This window comes from Eumetopias jubatus, unplaced genomic scaffold (genome assembly GCF_037043125.1).
Source record: "Eumetopias jubatus isolate StellerSeaLion01/CBP00866 unplaced genomic scaffold, mEumJub1_p1.0 scaffold_8, whole genome shotgun sequence".
NCBI lineage: Eukaryota > Metazoa > Chordata > Mammalia > Carnivora > Otariidae > Eumetopias > Eumetopias jubatus.
In genome coordinates this window covers 44,020,177-44,036,032 of record NW_028274814.1, presented here as the reverse complement: position 1 = coordinate 44,036,032, position 15,856 = coordinate 44,020,177, and the positions used below count along the sequence as shown (strand labels likewise).

The 15,856-nt window shown below is 52.0% G+C and overlaps 1 protein-coding gene across 1 annotated transcript in view; it reads left to right on the top strand.

Moving 5' to 3' along the window:
- Window positions 1–15,856, top strand: part of VWF (von Willebrand factor) — a 136,294-nt gene that overhangs the window by 35,427 nt on the left and 85,011 nt on the right. Inside the window, exons 7-12 of the mRNA XM_028121141.2 lie at window positions 1,193–1,315; window positions 2,200–2,311; window positions 2,848–2,894; window positions 11,237–11,373; window positions 11,833–11,971; window positions 13,019–13,119. Of these exons, the coding sequence (XP_027976942.1) occupies window positions 1,193–1,315; window positions 2,200–2,311; window positions 2,848–2,894; window positions 11,237–11,373; window positions 11,833–11,971; window positions 13,019–13,119 (659 nt within the window). The remainder of the gene's footprint in view (window positions 1–1,192; window positions 1,316–2,199; window positions 2,312–2,847; window positions 2,895–11,236; window positions 11,374–11,832; window positions 11,972–13,018; window positions 13,120–15,856) is intronic.

Below are 15,856 nucleotides of genomic sequence, written 5' to 3'. Positions count from 1 at the left end.
AGGGCTCCCCTTTCCCTCCTCCTCACCTCGTGATGCCCGTGGTTTGGATCTCCCAGTCTCACTGGATCCCTGCTCACTGTCATTGTAACCATCCCCAAATTATCATAATTAAGTAGGAGCTTCTGTGGTTCCCTTGCAAGAAGCCTCCTCTCTCCCCAGACTTTCCACCACGGACCAAAAGCCATGCAGATGGACAGTGCCATAATTACACAGGCCATCCTGGCTGCTGGAGACAGAACAACCGGCCAAATATTTACAGCACACACATGTTTTTCAGTGTGTGTCCCCCCCCCCCCCAGCTTATAAATCAGAGCTTTTATCTCTGCTGTGGGGGCGTGAGAAGGTGGCTATTAGCAGCTGGTTTCTCCGCAGTCAGGTGGAGTGGCTGTTATTTTAGGTCTTTGAAGATAGGGTTGGGGGGGATGCCTCTTGGAGGAGAAGGGGTTCGGAACAATAGTTTGGTGTTGCAAAGCCCAGGAAAGGGCATTGGTATGTTCCGCTTCTTCAGCTGCTCTAAGCATCAGTCAGCCACAGGGTTGAGAGACAAAGGAGGGGAGCCGGTCCTTGCCCAGCAGGAGCTGGGTCCAGCGGGGGAGGACAGATGCTTAGGTGATAAGCCTCTGAAGACAGTCCTGCAGCACCGTGGAAAATAAATAGGGAGCAAGTCACCCATGTCGGGAAAGTGGGTGTGAATGGTGTGTACCCTGTGCTGGGTGGGGCCTTTGACTGGGGCCAGTTTCATGAGGAAGAGGAGCCCTCAGAGGAGGGATGTGATGGAGGACGCCACTTACCCCTTGCTTGGCCCCAGAAGGACATTTATTTTTAACCTAGAGCAGTTTGATATTACCTTGAAAGGGTTTTAGGTGAAAGGGACAGAGCATAGGGGAAAAACAACAACAACAAAATACCAAGCTGGTCATGGAGAAACAGATGACCAAGGGGCAGAAGTGGTGGTCCTAGGTGACCCTGCTGAGTCTTAGCCAGGCTCTACAAGATGGAAGATGTCCCTTCAGGGGAAGAGTGGTTGGCAGGGTGGTCTTGGAGGGCACGTGGACCATTGGGGTGCCACTGGGGTGGAGCTGGCCCCTGGGGCCCTGAAGACAGAGGGGAGCAGACAAGAGAGCACAGGGGCTCTGAGGACGGCGTGGCTCTCTGGGGTGCTCCGGGGAGACTGCTGGGTTTTCCGTTTCAGGACCGGCATGCCCGGCAGGCATGGAGTACAAGGAGTGCGTGTCCCCTTGCACCAGAACTTGCCAGAGCCTGCACGTCCAAGAAGTGTGTCAGGAGCAATGCGTGGATGGCTGCAGCTGCCCTGGTAACAAACTTCTCACTTTATTCACAAATCCCAGACCTTGCCAGTGCCCTTGGCTTGGGGAGGCCAGATGAAGGCCACTTGTGTTTGTCGCCTGTTGCTGAAATCAGAAGCCTTTTATTTATTTTTTAAAACATCTTTGTACAGAGGGATCAGGATTGAGCCGGGGGTTATTTTTATTTCTGTTTTCCTGTTGTGCTGGATCCGTGAAGGCGTGTGTGTCTCGGAAACAGAAGGATGGTCTGGGCTCCGACAGTGACTTTGTTTGGGGAGCACGTGGCCTGATCTGAGCGGCACTTTTGTTTTCTCAGTTGCGTGTCTGGGAACGGGTCTCGGGTGAAAGATATTTTAAAACGTCTCCTGGGTTTGCCATGTGAGCTCAGCTGAAAAAGAGCTTTGCACTAGAAAATGTTTCTCAGGAGAGGCCGTGTGAGATTTGGTGAAAAACGCTGTTTAATTACTGAGAGTGAGGCCTGTGTGTTTTGACTAATGACTTCCCCGCTGGACGACCTTGAACAAAAACTCTTGCCTCCTTTCTTCATCTGTTCAATGCAGGTTAATTATGCCCTCTTTCTCAGTGCGTTAATGTGAAAGTAAGGGTCCTACAAGTTCTTCAAGCTTCCTGGGAGACGCTCTCAGCCTCCACTCATGCCTTCCTCACTGGAGGACCTTGAGCAAAGCTCTTTCCCCCATTTCTTTGACAGTAGAGAGAGATTAATAATCTCCCTCCCCCCCGTATGGCCCTAACGGGAAAGAGCAACATCACGGAACAGGTTCTTTGAGCTTCCTGAAGAAGCCCTCCGCTGTGATCACCCATGGGGATTCTGTAGCTGGGAGATGAGTAATGATGATAAGCTGAGTCTTTGCCTTGATGTCCTTGAACACAGAGGGACAGCTCCTGGATGAAGGCCGCTGCGTGGGGAGCGCTGAGTGTTCATGTGTGCATGCTGGGGAGCGGTACCCTCCGGGCTCCTCCCTCTTGCAGGACTGCAACACCTGGTACCTGGGGCTGCGCCGTGGGGTCTGGGAGGGCGGCCCAAGGGCAGTGGATGGGGATGCTGGGCAGTGGGGGCATCTCCAGACCTCTTTCCTTTGCTGTCTTTCCCTGCTCAGCTGTCTTTCAGGAGCCCCCATGGCCTGCCGGCATGGGCCTGGGTGGCACCCCTTTCAGCAGCCCTTCTGTCCTCTCTTCTCCGAGCTGTGGGGGAGGGGCAGCTGGGCGGACTAGGAATTTCATTGCTCAGCGGCTGGGTGGATTTTTCAGGGACACTGGGTCCCCTAGATTTTCTTCTTCTCTCTCTCTCCATCAGGGTTTCTCCCCCTCAGCCTTATCTCCAAGATGCCTCCCTCTTTGGCCACAGCCCTGTGCCATTCACCTTCAGCCTCATAAAGACCCCCCCCCCCCAGCTACCAGCTCCCTTCTTTTCCCAGATCCGTCCCTTTGGGGGCTGTGGTGTCTGTGATGAGCTCTAGGTGTGTTCATGCGCCCTTGTGTTTGCACAACTAGCCACGACCTGTGCTTCTCTCCCCAACAGCATTTGCCGAAATAGCCTGTGGATCTGCAGCAATGAAGAATGCCCAGGTAGGCGCCCTTCTGCTCATTCCCCCCTTTCTCTGGATGGAATGGTATGTCGTCCTTGCTAGATGGAGAGGGCCACATCTCAAGGCAGGGAGAAGGTGGCCTGTGTGCCGGCTGGATACCACCCTCTGACCACAGCCCTGGTTTGGGATCCCAGCCGTGCTGACCCACTTGTGGGCTAGCAGAGGGACACCCAGCATAGCTGACAGGTGAGAATGCACCTGCACTAAGGTTTTATTGTCCTTTTCTTCTCACCTGTTTGCTCAGAGGATTATGGTTCAATGAGCTGTAAGAACTGTAGGGTCACAGTTAACTAAACAAAGATGATGCAAATTCTTTGGAAATGAAGAGGAAGAAGGGCCCGGTAATTCTTTAAATTCAAAGTGAGAAGTTTCTGGAATGCCTGATAGGAAGACCTTGGAATGGCCCAAGAGCTAGGAAGATCAGACCACCAAATGATTTCTTCTACCCCACCCCCTCCCTGGAAAATCCCTTTAGGGAAAGTTGCTTTATAATCTCTCCCATTTACTGGGTCTTCTGTTTGGCCCCAACTCTATTCTATTTGCTGCAAACTTGGGCCATTTGAAGCTCCCTTCTGCCTCACCCCCCAATAACCCTGGCCCTTCTCCTGATAATTTTCCCCTTTGTGGTCACTCACATGGTATTTGCTATGTGTTAGGCTCTGTGCTAAGCACTTTACATGGGAGCCTATGAGGCAGGTACAGTTTATTCTAGGTTTACAAAAGAGGAGGCAGAGCAGGAGACATTACATAGCTTGCTCAGTGTCATACAGCTGCTAAGAGACAATGACAGGGCTCAGACTCACACCTCTGATTGCTGCTTTTGCCCTTCTGTTTATTCTCTTTCTTGGTCTTCCATCTGTTCCTTTGCAGGAAGGTCTTTGCTATCAACGGCTCAGGAGAGGCCCCATGTTTTAGTCAAAGACCAGCTCAGCCTCAGCTTCTATGCTGGATACTACTCTTTGGGTTCCCATGGTTTGTAGAGCGCAATCAGAAACTGCAAGGCAAACAGCCAGATAACAGGCTCCCCTCTCTTTGGCCCCAAGAGGCCGCATTAGCTCTGGTGGGCTGACAGGGCTTGAACTTGGATACTGGAATCATATTTGGGGCCTGTTGGCTGTAGGGTCACTTAGGATCTTACCTAATGCCCACCACACTGGGAATATTCTGGAACTGGATGGAAAGTGGGCACTAGGGGTAGGTCAGTTCGTCTGGCTCAGGGATGGCCAACCAGTCATTTTATCTTCTGTGCAATTTTTAACAGAAGCATGAAGGACAAAAGATTGTTCTTGCAAGGAATGTCAGTGCTCCAATTTAACATCATCATACCCTGGGAAAGACCTAAGGAGCCCTTCGAAAGACATGAGGTTGCTGCAAATGACTTGCAAAAACACTGTTAATATCTAAATAATAAGCATTCATTGTATAAGATCTGTGAGCCACCATAGACAGAATTAGGAATTCATTTATTGTCTTTTGTTAGATTGACTACCAGATTAGGAATTCTTTTTTTTTTTTTAAGATTTATTTATTTAGTTGAGAGAGAGAGAGAGAGAGAGATAACAGGGGAAAGGACAGAGAGAGAGGGAGAGAGAGAATCTCAAGCAGACTCCCCACAGAGCACAGAGCCCTATGTGGGGCTCAGTCCCACAACCCATGAGATCATGACCTGAGCCAAAATCATGAGTCCAACGTTCAACCAATTAAGGTACCCAGGCACCCCCAGATTAGGCATTAATAACTACCTTCTATAGGGACCATCTCCCATCCATCCGTCCGTCCATCCATCCATCCATCCATCCATGCAAACATCCATCTGTCCATCCATTCAACCATCCATCCATCCATCCATCCATCCATCCATCCAACAATGATTTGAACACTCACTGTGCACATGATGGAATGTGTGGTCTGGGACAGATTACAATTCCCTGGTCTTCAGTTCAAAATTTAGAAGATAGCTTTGCTGAGGATGTAAGAAATTTTCTTGATGCCTTGATGGGAAGATAACCAGTTCCAACTCTGCAGTCTACTGAGTGGTTTGATGTTTTGCCCACATAATCACTAAGCTCTTGCTCTGTATATTTAAAGCCTCAGCTCTGACCCTCTTTTTCAAGTTCTGGAGTTCAGCTGGTTGTTTCCCACTCCATTTCTACCTGTAGCACACAGACGTATTTCCATACCTTGCCATGATTCAGTGGGCACTGGGGCTGTCTTATGCCCCCAGTGTGACATTTGCTGATATAGCTTCTGAGGGGAAAGTCCTGGAAGGGAATATACTTGACTCTGCTAGCACAGCAAAGAGCAGACTATGACTTCTCCACAGTCCCTGGAAGAGCTGACATTGTGAATCTTAGAAATAGACAGCTGGGTTTTGATTCTCTGGGATAAGATGAGAGTGTACTAGCTGTTTATTGTTGTGTAACAAATTACCCCAAACTTAGCAAACAACAAACATTTATTATCTTAGAGTTTCTGTATGTCAGGAATCTGGGTGTGTCTGAGTCTGGCCCATGATTTCTCCTGAAAGTTGCAGTCAGGTTGCTGACTTGGGCTATGGTCTTATCTGAAGGCTCCATTGGGACTTTGAAGTTGAATCATGTGATGGTTGGCAGGCCTTGGTCCCTCAGCATGTGGACCTCTCACGAGGATGCCTCATGATATGATAGCTGGCTTCTTCTAAGGCGAGTGACCTCAGAGAGAGTGAGGGAGAGCAGCCTAGACAGAAGCCATCATCTTTTTAAAAAGCCCATCTCCAAAGTGACATCCTTCATTTCTGCTGTATCATATTTACTAGAAACAAGTCAACATGTCTAGTCTACACTCAAGGTGAAGGGATCACACAAAGACATGAATACAGGAGGTGGGACCATGGGGGGAGCATCTTAGAGGCTGCCCAGCACAGGGAGTGTTGTGTATGGGGTGTGGGTGGGAGATTGCCCAGGAGAGCATCAGTCTATATGGGGAGGGGCTGGAGCCTAAATGCTCCTTTAGGCCTTCATTGCTCACTGTACCCCTCTGTTCTTGTTAGGAGTTAGGGCAGCTCCAGGCAAAACTGTGGCTTCCCCAGACTTCCCTTTCTGTAACCCCAAGCCTCTCTTCCCTCCCTTCCTCTTCCTTTCCACTGCAACAGATGCTGCCCAGAAAAGTTCTGCTAATTTGATTCCCACTGAACCATAAATGTTTGGTCAGGGTCAATGAGGAAGGAGCATGTCTATTAACAGGGACTATTCCTCGAATGAATAATTTCAAACTCCTGTTGGAAGAGTGTGGAAGGCTCTCTTTTGCAGCTGGGAAGGTGTGAGTGGAGGGTTTCTCACTTGCCCATCCGATATCCATGGACAGGTAGCACAGCAGGGGGCTGGGGGCATGGGCGGTGGGGTGGACTTGGGCAGCCTGGCCAGAATTCCAGTCCCCCCACTTCCCAGCTGGGTGACTCTGGCAAACTGCCTGATCACTTGCAGCCTCAGTGTCCTAGTCTCTAACACAGGGATGCAAACAGCAGCTTCATCCCGCGGAAGCTGTTATTGGCATACAGCAGGCACTCAATAAACGTTAGCAGTATTCATCCCCACAGCCCCAGCTGCCTCATTAAGCAGGATCTGAGAAGGACTGAGACATAGGCACAAGCCCAAGGAGTCTGGCCTGGGGAGGGGGGGGTCAGAGGCAGGGTGTGGCTGGGGCCGGAGGGGCAGGAGGGTCAGACAGAGCCTAGGCCTGTCTTGGGCTTGGCCATGGGGCAGGGGAGGGCCTTGGTGTAACTTGTTACTTGTTTGGTTCCAGATAATTTCTGATGCCTTCTAACCCAGCCCTGTAATTCAACTTGAGGATTCAGGCTGTCTGTTCTGAAGCCTCCAGGAAGGAAGACAGACTTCCTTGTTGGCTAACAGAGACAGTGATCAGGGCCAATGGCTGTTCAATGGGAGCAGGCATTCCTAGGTACCCAGGCTGCCTGGGGGATCTGAATGCCCAAGTTCATGGAAACTCCCTGGGGGCCTGCCCCAGCCAATACTGGAGTCACACCAGTCACAACAGGCCTCCTTCAGGACAGGCCAGTGTATGACGTTTAGAAGCCAGGGCTCTTCAATAAATAAGTAAATCTTTAAAAAAAGGGTAGGGCGCATGCCTGGGTGGCTCCTCAGTCGGTTGAGCATCTGATTCTTGGTTTCAGCTCAGGTTATGATCTCAGGGTTGTAAGATCCAGCCCCACATCAGGCTCCACACTCAGTGGGGAGTCTGCTTGAGATTCTCTGTCCCTCTCCCTCTGCCCCTCTCCCCACTCTCTCTCTCAAATAAATAAATTAATTAAAAAAAAAAAAAAAAAAGGAAGAAGCCAGGGCTCTTCTCCACTCAGTCCTCGTATCCAGACTCAGTTGTACCTCAGCCCCTTGGCATGGGCCCATGTGTGCCCAGGCTCAGAATGACTCAGGCTTAGCCCTCACAAAATCAGGTCTATGAGAAACTGCAGGAGCCAACCCATGAGGCAGGGTTGGGTGGTGTCAAGTGCTCTGGGCTCTGAAGCCAGACAGAAGGCCCATGTGCAAATCCCCGTCTGAGGACTTTGGGGCCTTGGGCGAGTTTTTCTCTGTGCTTTACTTTCCTCATCTGTGAACTGGGGCTAATGATGACCGCCTCATGGAAGCAGTGAATGAGATGCACCCACGGATTGCTTGGAAAGGTGGAGAGATGATGTTATTGTGATTTAGAGGCACTTTGGTGAAGAGTTCCATTGGGGGAGTCTGTGTTGCTTTGCGAAAGGCCTAGGGGCTGGCATTTCTGTAGGCTGTGTGGCAAAGGTTAGAAGCCGATGGGCTGAGCAGAGAAGCCCTCTGGAGGTCTCACGTGCTGCAGACAAAAGGGTTTCTTTTAGAAGAGGTCATGCGTTTCCATCAGAGGAGAGATTTCTTTCCAGTTTTTTCATGAGAGAAGATCTTTTTTTAAAGATTTTATTTATTTGTTTGAGAGAGAGAGAGAGAGCCAGCGCGCACACAAGCAGGGGAATCGTCAGGCAGAGGGAGGGGGAGAAGCAGATTCCCCACTTAGCAGGGAGCTCGATGTGAGGCTCGATCCGGGATCATGACCTGAGCCGAAGGCAGGCACTTAACCAACTGAGCCACGCAGGGGCCCCAACGAGGGAAGGTCTTTATTCATGTAGGGGATCTGCTTTAATTCCCGGCTGTTCTACTTTTTAGGCTATTTTAGTATATGTGCTGCCGAAGCGAGCACTTTTTTAGGCTATTTTAAGAATCACCTGTTCTTCACTGATTCACCAGACTGTTATTGCCCACCTTCTTCATTGGGCGGGGGGCCAGCTGTTGGTTGGGAGCTGCCTTTTGCCGCTTGACCAGCTAGCTGACTGGGAATGTCCTGGCCATCCTGCTCTGGGCAGAGGATGGGTGAGCGTGCCCTGGGGCCCCCTGTTCTGGCTAATGTTCCAGCTCCCAGGGCCAACCGCTAGCCCAGTGGCTTCCACATCTATGTTGTTTGGTTTCCTGCGCTCACAGCTCTATCCCTCAGTGGTACCAAGGCGATAAGCTAAATGTCATATTTAGACTTTCGATTCCTGAGGAACTTCAGAGCACAAGTCAGTGGGGGTCAGAGCAGGAAATCAGATTAGATTCTAGCTCTGGAAGTTTTGCTTTTGAATGTTTGCATTTTTTTTGTTGACCCTTCTTTTCCTAGGCTTTGTCGGAGATAATGCAGGCCCACCTTCATACTCAGATAAGAGCGCTCCTGAGAAAACAGAAAGGTCAGGGGAAGAATTCCCACCCATTCTATTGCCATGGGGTCAAGATGTTTGACACAAAGGACCATATCACTCTGTTTGCAGGATGATGGTGGCTTCTGAGAAATAGCAATTGGAGGAAGGCTTCCTGTGACACCAGTGGATTTGGAATTTCAGCACATTTACATTGGCTGGGATGACCTTTGCCCCGACCTTTACTGCCTGCCATGAACAGTGACCCCTCACCCTTGCTCTTCTTTGGGGGCACTGCCGTGGGAGGACCTGAGCTGTTCCTGCTTATAACACTCCTGACACCAAATGTGTGTGATTTTTTCCCAAGCCAACCAATTCTTTCACTTTCTGGACTCCAACTGGGTGTCCTACAATTCAATTCTGACACCAATGAGCCGGAATCAGTGCAGACCCTGTAGGTTAAGGGCTCTGTCCCACAAGATGCCCCACTTTAGATGCTGATCGCAAGTACTGGGCTCTCAGGGTACCTGCTTCTGTCTGACTTGGCTACAAGTTGGGGGGTTCCCACAATGCCTTCCTCAGGTCCAATAATTTGCTAGAATGGCTCACAAAACTTGGGTGCTTTACTTACTATTACTGGTTTTCTATAAATGATATTATAAAGGGTCCAAATCACTGAAGAGGTGCATGGGGCAAAGACCGGAAGGATCCTGAGCACGGGAGCTTCTGTCCCCATGCAATTGGGGTGTGCCACCCTCCTGCATGTGGATACACTCACTAACCCGGAAGTTTTCTGGATCCTCTTGTGTAGGGGTTTTAATGGAGGTTTTATTATGCAGGCATGATTGATCATTAATCCCCAGCCTGTCTCCTGTCCCTGGAGGTTGGAAGGTGAGGCTGAAAGTTCCAACTCTTTCATCTTGCCTGGGTTTTTCTGGTGACCAGCCCCCATCCTGAAGCTACCCAGGGGCCCACCAAGAGTGGTTTCATTAGAACAAAAGATGCTCCTATTACCCAGGATGTTCCTTAGGAGCTCTGGGTCAGGAACCAGGGATAAAGACCAAATATATATTTCTTATTATCGCAGAGGGTGATGCTGATAATGATCTTGGGCCTCTCTAATTTCTCCTAATTTCTTCTGGGCTGAGTGTGCCCATGCCATTTTGGGAGGGGTCAGCCGCCCTGGGGACCAGTCAGAGGACTCTCACAGTGACCTGAGGCTACTCTCCCCTACCCCTGCCTTCCAACACATCCAAAGGCAGGACCACACCTGGATCCAACACACCTGGATCCAAAGTTGTGCCTGCCAGGCCCTTCAGTGCAAATGTGGCCCTGAGGTGGCAGGCGATGGGGGCCTGTGGAGCTTGTCTCTGCCAGATGGGCAGCTGGACTCTCCCTATGGCCTCTGAGAACCCCCTGACTGTGTGACAGAGCCCAGCATCAGCCCCTGGGGGTGGGCCGAGGTGGGACTGGCTCTAAGACCCTCTTAGCGGGAACTTTAGGTTTCGACGGGATTAGTGCTCTGGAGAACAGGTGTCTGCAGTTTGGAGGTCAAGGGTGACTGCGTGGGAAGGAGGGCCCCCGACTTTATGGAATGGCCGTGCTGTGTGTCTATATTTATTTTCCTAAGGAGTAGAAGGCACAGATGAGAGGAAATACATACAAGGAGATTGGGAAGGGATCCAGATGCCCGCTTCAGCTTCAGTGGGCCCATTGTGGGTCCTGGGGACCAGATTGCCCTGAGCTGGGGCAGGGCCTATAGGGGATCACTGGAGACGTAAGCAGAGGTCCCCCCTGCATGGACACTCCCTGGGATGTGTGACCTCTGGTCTGAGGTGCGTTGGGCCAGCCACATGGTTGGGTTGTGGTCCGGAGCAGGATGGAGCAGGACTCAGGTTGGGGGTGAGCCGAGGGCTCTGTGTGGCGGGGTGATGAAGGGGAGTCCTTGTACCCACCCACAGATGTGTCAGCCTGAGCTAGGGAGCTGGCTGGGGTGGTGCTGAGATCATGGGCAGATGGCCTCCTGGCCCTCCATTGGCCCCAACTGAAGCCACCGCATGGACATGCCCATGAAGAGGCCTTAGAGCTGCCCCCTGGCCTCTGCCCTGCTCAGCCTGGAGAATGCCCGCCTTACCCCTTCTGCCCTCTCTCTGGACTGGCCTCTCTGCCTGCTTGCCTCAGGGGGCTCGTCTGGGTGGGGCTGTGCCCCGGAGCCCCTCACAAGGCTGGTGCAGAGAAAGGCCTGTCCCTGGACCAAGTGGCGCCTGACCCCAGCAGAGCCAGAACCTGTGGGGTGGCTGTGGGGAAGGACGGGGAGCCAGAGTGAACGGAGAGCTCAAGCTGCGGGCTCCAGGCCGGGCTCCACCCCTGAGTGCGCGTGGCTCTGTCACTGCCCTAGGTTTTCTCTTCCATAAAGTGAGGCATTGAACTAAAGATCCAGCTCTGACCTCTCACGGTTTGAGGATGGGGACCTGAGTTCGAGTCCTCCCATAGAACTCGTTCTCCGACCGGTGTGGGGAAAGAACGTCTGTGGAGTTCCACGAGAGGGGCCCAGTTTCCCCCCCTCCCCCTCCGCCAGGGGGCTTCTCCTCCTCCTGTTCTCACTGCCTCCCTTTGCATCCCTCCAGGGGAGTGTCTCGTCACAGGACAATCCCACTTCAAGAGCTTTGACAACAGGCACTTCACCTTCAGTGGGATCTGCCGGTACCTGCTGGCCCAGGACTGCCAGGACCACACCTTCTCTGTTGTCATTGACACTGTACAGGTGAGCTGGCCTGCTGCCCGTCAGGAGGGAGGGGGCAAGGTTGTCCTGCCTGAGCTGCCGTGGTACACGCTATCCCTCTTTTCTCCAGAGACTGGAGCAAGGAGGGGAAATCTAGAGGGCACACGGCTCCCTCTGAGGGCTGGAGTCCCAGATTTGCTTTGGAACCATAGGCCCAAGCAACAGGAAGACAGCCAGAGGCCTAGAGTTCTTTATAAAGACAAGAGGATTGGGAAAGGGTGTGGCGAGCTGAACAGCGGTGAGCGCTGGGCTCAGGGCCTTGTCCCGGCACACCTCCAGGGGGCCTACTCACAGAGACCGTTCTGTGAGAATGGAATTCTTTCCCCTCAGCAGGCCAGAGGCTGCCTGGGGTTGTGCTCTTTCCCTGAGTAAATGGGTCCCAGGCTGGGGTGTTGTGTGGGGGGTTTGTGGTGATGTCACTCTGTGTGGCCCTCTTGGCAGTGTGCCGATGACCCGGATGCTGTCTGCACCCGCTCGGTCACTGTCAGCCTGCCCCAACTGCACAACAGCCTTGTGAAGTTGAAGCACGGGGGAGGCGTGTCCATGGATGGCCAGGATGTCCAGATCCCTCTCCTGCAAGGTGTGTTCTGTCCTCCACCAGGCCTGGGGCTGGTCCGGCTCACCCCTCAGCCATGCTCCCTGCTCACCTCTTCTGTGAGGAGAGCTATCACTGGAGGGGTGGGTATCTTCAGCATGCATCCTTGCAAGAAAGGAAGGCTTCCTGGAGGAGGAGGAGGAGGAGGAGGAGGAGGAGAAGGAGCGGAGGAAGCTGTCTGGAGACAGGGTGCTGCTCCAGGCCAGGGAGAGAGTGTAGATGGGGAACAGGACGAAGATTTTCACTTGGTTTGAGCCAAAGGGACGAGTTGAGGGTTGGGCACAGTGGTTCTGGTTCTGCTTTGAGATGGGAAAGGAGCAGAGACTGACGCGGAGAAATTAGCGGGTGGCTGGTGATGGGTCTGACCAGAGGATGTCATGGGACAAAGCCCCATGACATGTTGGAAACACCGACCTATCCAGGGACTTTGCCAGGTGGCACCACAGCCTTTTGGTGGCATAATCGCCACCTTCACTCTCCCTCTTCTTGTGCGTGACTTCTGTGGACCCTGCGGCCCATTATCCTGGCATTGCGCTCAGCCTGTCCACGTGTTTAATGCTGTGAGTCTCCCTGTGAGATCCCTTCCTCCAGGGTAAGAGGTATGTCTCCCACCTTGTGTCCAGGGAGAACTGCTGAATGCAGCTCTGCACACAGCATCGCACAGCCTACAAGTGGTGTGCAAGGGCAGAAGCGCCTGGGGGAAGGCTCCTAGTCAGGGATTCAATGGGAGGCCGAGCTGCCTCCGCCGAGGATGCAGGAGCCTCTGCCGCCCTCTTGTGGCAGTAGAGTGAATGGCAGGCTACAGCCGGGATACTGGGGCACCTATTTGTACTATGCCCATCCTGCTTATGCTTCCTCCTGAGACCCCCTTCAACCTCGTGGACATCCCCATCTGCCGCCCGCAGCTTGATGTCATTGTTACAGTCCTTTGTGAGATACTCCATATCTCTCCACTGTACATCTGCCTCTCACTACCCTGCCCTCTCCCCATCTCAGGCTAAAGGGCTAAATCCTGTCCGTGCTCGGTTCCAGGTGATCTCCGCATCCAGCACACCGTGATGGCCTCTGTGCGCCTCAGCTACGGGGAGGACCTGCAGATGGACTGGGACGGCCGTGGGAGGCTGCTGGTGATGGTAGGTGCCCTCCTGGCCACTGCCGCCTTGCAGCCTGGACCTTACAAAGTACCTCTTGTACTCTGGCAGAGTGGCTTTCTGTGGTGGGAGAAGAATTCCTCTCTCCCCAGGCCCTACGCCCCCAGAGGGAGGAACAGGCCTCTCTTGTTTATGAGAGACTGGTGTTGTCTGGACGCCCCTTGTTTGCCCTGGGGGTTCTCACTTCTGGGGCTCTGGCACCCCAGGGGCCCCCAGACTGGGTGGGATCCCCAGGGGCTAGGAGATGGCATTTTGCGGCCCAGCTTCCTGGCTGCGGCAAAGCCTGGGGGCAGGGGGCATCTCCCGGGGGGTGTCCACAGGGGGCAACAAGGGAAAAACCAGTCTGGAAGTGGCAGCTGAGACCCTGAGTTGTGCACCCCAGGGGTGCAGACCATCCTGCCCCTGAAGGGTTGCCCTGGGAACCGCCAGATCTCTCACCCCTTCCCTGGGCCTTTGCAATCTTGGGGGCCACTCCCTCTTGGTCTCTGTGGCCCCAGAGGCACATTTGGGTATCAATCCATATACGTCACAGAGCTTCCTTATACATTGTGTCCCCTGGAAATTTCCCGAAGCATGTGGGCAGGGTGGTTTTCACTGCCTCTTTATGAATGAAGTGACTCAGGCTCAGGTGAGCGGGGAGAGGTGCCCGGCACCGAACACACGGCTGGTGGCAGAGCTGGTCAGCGTTCTGGGCAGTGTCTTTCCTGCTAGACGAGTGCTTCTCATTTTCCGGTCTTTAGATGCATTTGTACTCTTACAAATTACTGAAGACCCCAAGATTTTTTACAAAGGTTATATCTGTCAATATTTACCACATTAGAAATTAAATATGTATTTACGAATTCACTTAAAAATAACAATAATCATATATTGCATACCTGAAACCAATATAATAATGTATGTTATTGACATTTCAAGAAAAAAATGCCAAACAAAAAAATAACAATAATAAACCCACTCCACGTTAATATAAACAATATTTTTTTTAGAAAGTAATCATGTTTTCCAAAACAAAAATAAGTAGTGAGAAGAATACCATTGTTTTATATTTCTGCCAATTTCTTTAATGGCTGGCTTAATAGAAGACAGCTGGAGTCTCAAATCTACTTCTGCATTCAATCTTTTGCAACATTATGTGTCATGTAGCCTCTGGAAAATTCCACTGCACACTTGTAAGAGAATGAGAGGGAAAAAGCCAAATCATGTCTTTGTATGATTAGGAAAATAGTTTTGGCCTCATGGACACCTTGAAAGGGCCTCGGGGATCGTTCACCCCCCCACCCCAAAGGATCCCCAAGACCACACTTGCAGAACTGCTGCCCTAGATCATTCCTCGGACCCCTGGAGTGTCCCCTCTGGTGCCACGGGGTCCTGTGTGCTATAGGGCCCTTGGTATAATCCTGTCATGGGCATCTGGGCATTCCTGACGAGATCTTGGTTTCCTCTGTCCTCATGACACCATATTCTTTCCTTTGTCTTGGAGTCCTAGAGAAAGTTCCATATTAGTGACTTTGTTTTCTAAAAAATAAACCTTATGACCACAGACCATAGAGCAGAAAGATCTTGGAGAGCATCTTGTCAGCCTCTCATTTGCAATTAGAAATAACAATCCCTTTCTGGAGCCAGGAAGAACTCACCCTGGGTCTTGTGGTCATTGGGTTAGAGTGAGGACCAGAGAACACAGGTCTCCTGACCCCCTCACCTCCTGTGCCCTGGTCTTCAGGGAGGGTGCCCTCCTACCCTGCCATCGGCCATCCCACCTTCTCCGTAACCTCCCACGTCCCAGAAAGGGTGCTCTTGATCTGAGGGCTGAGCCTACACCTGAGTCAAGCCAGGGGGACTGAGGGGGCTGAGGAAGCTATCGTCTTAGCGGGAGACGGTGGGACAGGAGGCCCCGGGGGTGACCAGAGGGACCTTGGGGGGCATGAGGGCACTCATGGTCTGGGAATGAGGGGGGAGGAGAGGGTGCTGCGGCATGGGTGGTGGAGTGAAGACCTCACCCCTTTCGCTGCTCAGCTCAGGCCTAGCCTTGCCTGCCGGCATTACATTTCAGCCTGTGTCCTCAGGAGAACCTCATTCATTCATGAACTCAGTCATTTGTTCAATCATTGACTCAACACACATCTAGTGAGTGTGCACAGTCACCATTCGAGAGGCCGAGGTTGCAACAGTGAAACAAAACAGACAAGAATCCCTGCCCCGTTTAGTTTATGTTCCACTCGGGGGAGACAGAGAAGAAACCTAACCAAGCAGTAAATCATATCATATATTAGAAGGTGATAAATCCTGAGGAGTTAAATAAAGCAGTGAGAGGGACAAGAAGTGTCAGGGTCAGAGGATTTACATTTTAAATAGGGAGGGCAGGGAAGGCCTGGGTGTTTAGTGTGGCAACACTTGAAATTTGTAAAGCAAACAAGGAACCATCCCTCTGTTCTCCTTCTTTTAATGGTATTTCCTTGGGTACCTTTTATTTGGGTCCGGAACCTTCCACTAGATTGTTCATCCTGCATCCTGTGAAGTCATAGTTAGAAGCGGGAAGGGGCTCCTAGAGATGATCATATGGGGCCCAGTCCTACTGCATGATGGTTTCAAACCAGGGAGGCCATCCAGCCATGTTAGTTACACGCAGAGCAGGAGTCAGAACTCTGGGGTCCCAGCCCCGGCTCTGTCTTTGGATCAGGGCCCTTTTAATAGAAACCGGTGGATGCCCCCAGTTGTA